Raw genomic sequence first — 6,000 nt, 5'->3', positions numbered from 1 at the left:
CTTTCTTTTTATTTTTCTTTTAATCAGTGTTATAGCCTTATATCAGAAAAGCACTTGTACTACTTATACAAGCATTTCCAAAAAACATTGTCTTAAGAAAGTGTTCTCATAATGCATCATCTACACTGAACAGCCACCACTTCCTCAAATGCAAGGAAGCAGACAGTTTAAAAAAAAAAAAGCCAAGAGGCCGCCGTTGTTTATCACGACCTCTCCTCAGTGAGGCCTGAGATTCTTTAGAACAGGAGCTTTGCTTCCCATGACGCAGAGCAAAGTATCAACTGGGATATTTCTGGTAAAACTGAAAGCAAGGGAAGCAGGGTGCACGCTTCGCAAGGTTCCAGCCCCCCGGGGGCTGTGGGTGGGGTTTGGTGGGGGTTCGGGTGCCATCCTCAAGTCACAGATGAATGGACCTTTCATCTGAAAGAAAGGAGGACCCGGACTGGGAAATCAACCTCCAGCCGAAGATTGCCTGTGAAGCAATCATAAAGGGGAACACACACACACACCAGCTAGAGGGAAAGATCGAAAAGGCAAGAAGGGTGCGAATTGTGACTAACTCACCGCTTCAGCAGCTACTCACCCGAACCAGAAGAAAAATGTCCCTCAAGTTGCCAAGAAACTGGGATTTCAACCTGAAAGGAGAGGCTGGGAAAATAGGTATGGTCCATGTCTTTTGGTTACCTTTGTGGCTCTTCTACTTGAGCACCCACCATTTGCATGTTGGTCTGCAGGGAGCATAGTCTACTTGAAAATGGATCTTGGCCAATCTGGGTTTGGGGGAAAATTTGCATTCAAGTTGATAAGATGGCTCCAAGTTCCCAAACACTGGGAGGGGGTTCTCTTTTGTTTGGAGGTGGCGGTGGAATGGAGCTCCCTCGTGTGTGGGTTCTGGAGTATGTTGGATGGGCTAAAGCTACAGATCACACAGGAAACTGTGAGTTTTTCTCTATGTATCATGGAAGTCTTGTTTGAACGCTCATCCATATTTTGAGTGGTTTTTGATAGGGGCACAGAGAGTAGATAGAATCTTTTGAAGTGTTTGATCTGTGAGTAAACTCAAGGCGTCCCGTTTTGTGAGCCCATGGGGTCTCCAGGCCCTCTCTGTGGACTTGAGCTGAGGTGGGGTTGCTTGTAGCAAAAAGTGAACAATGAGGACGAGACAGGAACATGGAAACATTTGAAGGTATAATAGACAATTTTAGCTAAAAGGACAGAATGGAAGGGAATTTTTAGATAGAGGAGTTGAAAAAGAACAGTGCATTTTAAATTAATTATCTTAAGGGATCCTGGCATGTTTTTCTGAGATGTTGTAGCCTTTAATCCATACCTCTTTTCGTTAATGATGATAGTGACACATTGATTTTATTTATTTTTATTGTATTTTTAAAATATTTTTTATTAGTTTCAGGTGTACAAAACAATGTACTAGTTAGACATTTATCATTTATATCCCTCACACAGTGATAACCCCCCTCCCCCATCTACTACCCCTCTGACATCGGATACAGCCATTACATTTCCACTGTGACACGTTGATTTTGATCTGTTATATAATTGTTATTATGAATTTGTTTATATGGGTGTCTTCTACTATTAAGTTAATCACAGTAATTTAGGGTAGAACAATTGGGCCCAAAGTGATTCCCTGTGTTTTATACTTCTACCTATATGATGAATTTGATATTCCTTGATTTTAGACATAGATAAGTGCTAAGGTGTTTCTAATGGCTTAAAAAAGTTTTGCTTGGAACAAGGTTTGGACTTGGGCTTTTAAAGACAGTTAATGTGCTGCCAAAATAAGTGGTCCATCACAAAGTCATGAAACGATGTATTAATATGTAGATCTGAGAAAGGATTTGAAAGAAAATCAAGAGTAATCAGAGATGCCATTTATCTTGGTAACGAGGGAGGAATAGCAATCCTAGTCGAGGTTGGAATCATAGCATGCGGAGGTCAGTTCAGAGAGCAGGTAGCGTGCCTACCTCTTCCATAAGCAAGAGATTCTTCTAATTGCTGTTGACACCACTATATTTGGCTACTGCTTGTTCTATTATATGTGATAAAAATTTGTTTTTACAAGTAAGATTTCTATGGTTCCGTTCCTTTGAAAGGATCCTGCTTCTGTTTACATGGGGTCCTTCTATCCTCTCACCATTTGTGTTTGTCTTACTCCCCTTCTGTTTAAAAATGGGAAATGTGAGATAATGGATGATTAAATGATTGAATGGTTACATTTTCTTTTTCCCCCAGAGGTATAGGGAATTACCACATTAGAGCTCAGGTTTGCATATTCTGAGACCTGGGATTAGGTTGGGTAGATTTCATGAGTACTACTAATATTTCTTAAATCATGGTCCTGGGGAAAGCCCATGTCAGAGTCACCTCAAGTGGTTGCTCAAAATGAACATTCCTGGGCACCATCCTTGTTTGTAAAATCAGAATCTCTGGAGGGAGGCCCAAGCCTCTGCAATTGAACAAACACTCACCTCCATCCCACTGAGGAAGAAGTCCCGCTGTAGGGGCTGCGGCCTCAGTGAGTAGTCTCGGAGAGTTACACTCATCCAGCATTGAGCATGGTGCTGGGTCCTACTGGGCATGTGACAAATATTTGTTGTCTGAATCAATGATTGACTACAAGCAGATGATATTGTTTAGTATAATTTAATTTCAAATAACTACATAATAAAATGTAGAGGAGCCCTTGTCATTCTCTATAGAATTTTATAAGTTTGTCATCCTGAGAGATTGGACTGCAGCCAGAATACTTTTCACGAGTGTCACAGCAATGAGAATTCAGATTACGAGCTGACTCCTCCAAAGGGACAGAGTCACGGACTCAGAGGAACTCTGATCCCATCTCCCACACCCTGTGTCTATATGTGAATGTAGGAACGGGCTTAACAATACGTTAAAGAAGCCCCCTATTAAGAAGACACGTGGAAGCCAATGACCTGTGGTTTTCCCAGCCTGGGCTAGTGAGGAGTAGATCAGGATTTCTCAGCCTGGATACTGTGGATATGTGGGGCTGGAAAATTCTTAGTGATAGCGGCTGTCCTGTGCATTAGAAGATGTTAACAGTGGGCTGGCCTCTACCAGATGATAGTAGCACCCCGTTACCACCACAGTTGTGAAAACCAAAAATATCTCCAGGCATTGCCTGATGTCTGGGGAGAGACACCTTCCCTCGTTGAGAACCACTGGAGTAGACAATCACCTAAAGGATGGGATTATAAAGTCACTTAGGACCGGAACCCAAGTATTACCGCATGACTCACTGTCTAGGTCAATTTTCAAGAGGCTCTAAGATAAAACTTCAGGGGGATGGGCAGTAGCCTAGGGAGGATGCCAGGTTCAGCACTTCCTTAGGGAAATAGCAAGAAACTAATTCATTATGTGGCCCAGAAAGGGGCCCCAGAATTTTTTTTCTTTTTGCGGTTTGTGCATCCAGTTTCCCCTAAATCTTTCAAGTGCTGAGCCAGGGCTGACATGAAAGTGAAAGTCTCTGAGAGTGGGAAAGGGGCTCTCTACTGTATTTCCACCTCAGAGACCTGGGGAGGGCCCTGCTAGATGGAAGGGCTGACCTGGAGACCACCATCCTGGGCCTGGCAGTGGTGGAAGAACTTGAGAACTTGACCCTGGCCATCTTGCACATGTCCTATTATGGGGTAGTGGGGAGGAGGAGGGGATTACAAGAAAGGGAAATGCAGAGCAAACAGACTTGACTTGAGGTGGAGCCAAGAGCATACATTTCTTCCTTTGATCTTTTGTCATCTTCAATTTTAGTCCAATAGTTAAAACTGTGACAGCTGTCCACTGTTCTCACGCACTGTTAGGCAAATCTTTCGCTCTTTCACATATTTGTCTTTCCAACTCAGTTGCAAGCTCTGAGGTCAGGTTCTAGGACACAGCATCCTTTCTTGCACTGTCTGGGGGTCAGACACATCCATTGCTTTGCATGTAGGTGGTCTATGGAAACAGTATTGACCAGCCAGGGAAAGCTGCCCTTTGCCCTGTGGTTTGGGAACATTTTGTTGGAAGATTTCTGGGTGAATTTCAGCACCACCCTCATTGTATCCAGTCACATTTTATTTTTTTCTCAGTTTCCCCAAGCCAGAATAGGGGAAAACATGCCCTAGAGAGCATGTGACTCTGAGATACCTAATGAAAGTGACTATGGAGGGGAGGTTGTTTTAACTTTTTTCTCTCTGAAATTTAATGTTGAAAAAAAATATTCAGAAACAAAAATTCATTATCTTAGACTCCCAAGTAGTAAAGTGAATAGTGACAATAGTGGAGGTTTTTTTGTTTTGTTTTGTTTTTTCCACTTGGTAAATCATGATTTGTGTGATATGGAGTCTAGTTCTGTCCCTTAGAAAATCAGAGTAAAGGGAATGAAAATATTTGTTACTTGAGACCTTTGTAACTAGACCAATTTTTAAAACCGTAAGACTTTATGCAATGTAGGTTATTATTCTCATTAAAAGAAATCATATTTGAAAGTATAGTTTTAGATAGATACATGCATAGAGAGATATATAGATACACAGGGATAGAAAGAATCCAATATATAAAGACATTCTATGAATCAATAAAAATGATTCAAAATGAACAAACAACATGAGCGGACATCTTAAAAGCTAGGAATAATACTGCCAGTAAACATATGGAAATAATCTTAATCACAATTAATTCGGAAATGTAAATTAAAAACATAATGATATATTTTTTCTCACCCACCAAATTGGCTAAAATGAAAAGGCCTGACAAGTCCAGTGTTGCCTAGGACGTAGAGCAATAAGAACTTTCCTTCACTGAGGATATAACCATTTTGGAAACCTGTTTGGCATTGATTAGTGAAACTGATGATGTGCAAACCCACAAAGCAGCCATTTCACTCGGGAGACTGTCGCCTGGAGCAGCTGTTGCTCATGTGAATGAGAACAGATGTACGGAAGTTCCACGGCAGTATTGCTGTAATAACAGGAGGCAGGAAACAACCTAAATGCCCATCAGTAATAGCATGGAAAAATAAAGGATAGTATCTATAAAACAGAATGCTACCTAAGAGCAAAATGTAATTAATTATAGTAATACATTTAAGTGACATTGAATAGCAGGAACTTAATATTGGGCAGAAAAAGGAAGTTATGAAAGAGTGGAATGAGATTCATTTATATTTAGATTAAGAGCCACAAATATATGTGGCAACACTATAAAGAAAAATGAGTTGACTAATATAAAATTCAGGGTGAGTGTTACTTTGGGAGGGGAAAGGAAGGGAAATGCATTTGGGAAGCTTCAAAAGTACCTAACTCCAGTGGTAGGTACATGAGAGTTTAGTTTATTATTATATGTCAAATGAACAAAGAAACGAACATGTAAATAAACCCTCAAAAATCTGGAAAAATGTACACAATTTGTTAATAGTAGTTAACTAGGGGTGAAAGATTTATAGGTAAGATATACCCACACCCATATGTCTTATTATTTTATAAGTATTTTGCAGGCTTTTTATAATGAAACAGTATTCGTTGTGTTAATAAAAATAGCCAAAGCTAAAACGAATTTCAAAGCGCTTGGCCAGGCATGTTGGCACATGTCTGATAGGCAAGGCAACTGTAAAACCCTCGTCTGACTACAGAGTTTGGAACAAGCTAGAACCCATAGCTGATCACCTGTAGACTTTCTGGGCATCTGTACTCAGGATACAGGTTTTCTTGAAAGACTGACATAGCCCCACAGGGACCAGGCCAGCCTGCTTTAGCATAGTTCTCACTTTATCTGAACACTGGAATGCTGGTTCTCCAGGTTGGTCTTTATTTGGTGTTTAGCTTTGCCAGACTTACAATGCCGTAATCTGGACCAGCCTGGGTTGTGCACCAGATGTAGCCTATGGGCTGTGGCTAAAGCCTTGACACTCTCTGAGCGGCTCCTGATCCCTGATGGATAGAGGTCCTATGCATACAGGCAGAGATAAGGACAAGCAAAAGCCTTCCT

The 6,000-nt window shown here is 41.0% G+C and overlaps 1 protein-coding gene across 3 annotated transcripts in view; it reads left to right on the top strand.

Moving 5' to 3' along the window:
- Positions 1–204: 204 nt before the first annotated feature.
- ARHGAP25 (Rho GTPase activating protein 25) overlaps positions 205–6,000 on the top strand; it is an 85,461-nt gene continuing 79,665 nt past the window's right edge. Inside the window, exon 1 of one of the 3 annotated variants that reach the window (XM_019718366.3) lies at positions 205–660. In XM_019718366.3, the coding sequence (XP_019573925.3) occupies positions 408–660 (253 nt within the window). In that variant the 5' untranslated portion in view covers positions 205–407. Of the gene's footprint in view, positions 661–792; positions 938–6,000 lie in introns of those variants that run through there. The other 2 variants (XM_088796114.1, XM_074332093.2) reach the window with 2 other exon arrangements.

Source organism: Rhinolophus sinicus, chromosome 2, assembly GCF_057876585.1.
Source record: "Rhinolophus sinicus isolate RSI-liver-muscle chromosome 2, RSI-T2T, whole genome shotgun sequence".
Lineage (NCBI taxonomy): Eukaryota > Metazoa > Chordata > Mammalia > Chiroptera > Rhinolophidae > Rhinolophus > Rhinolophus sinicus.
The sequence above is the reverse complement of the archived record's forward strand: the minus strand, read 5'-3'. Positions and strand labels throughout refer to the sequence as shown.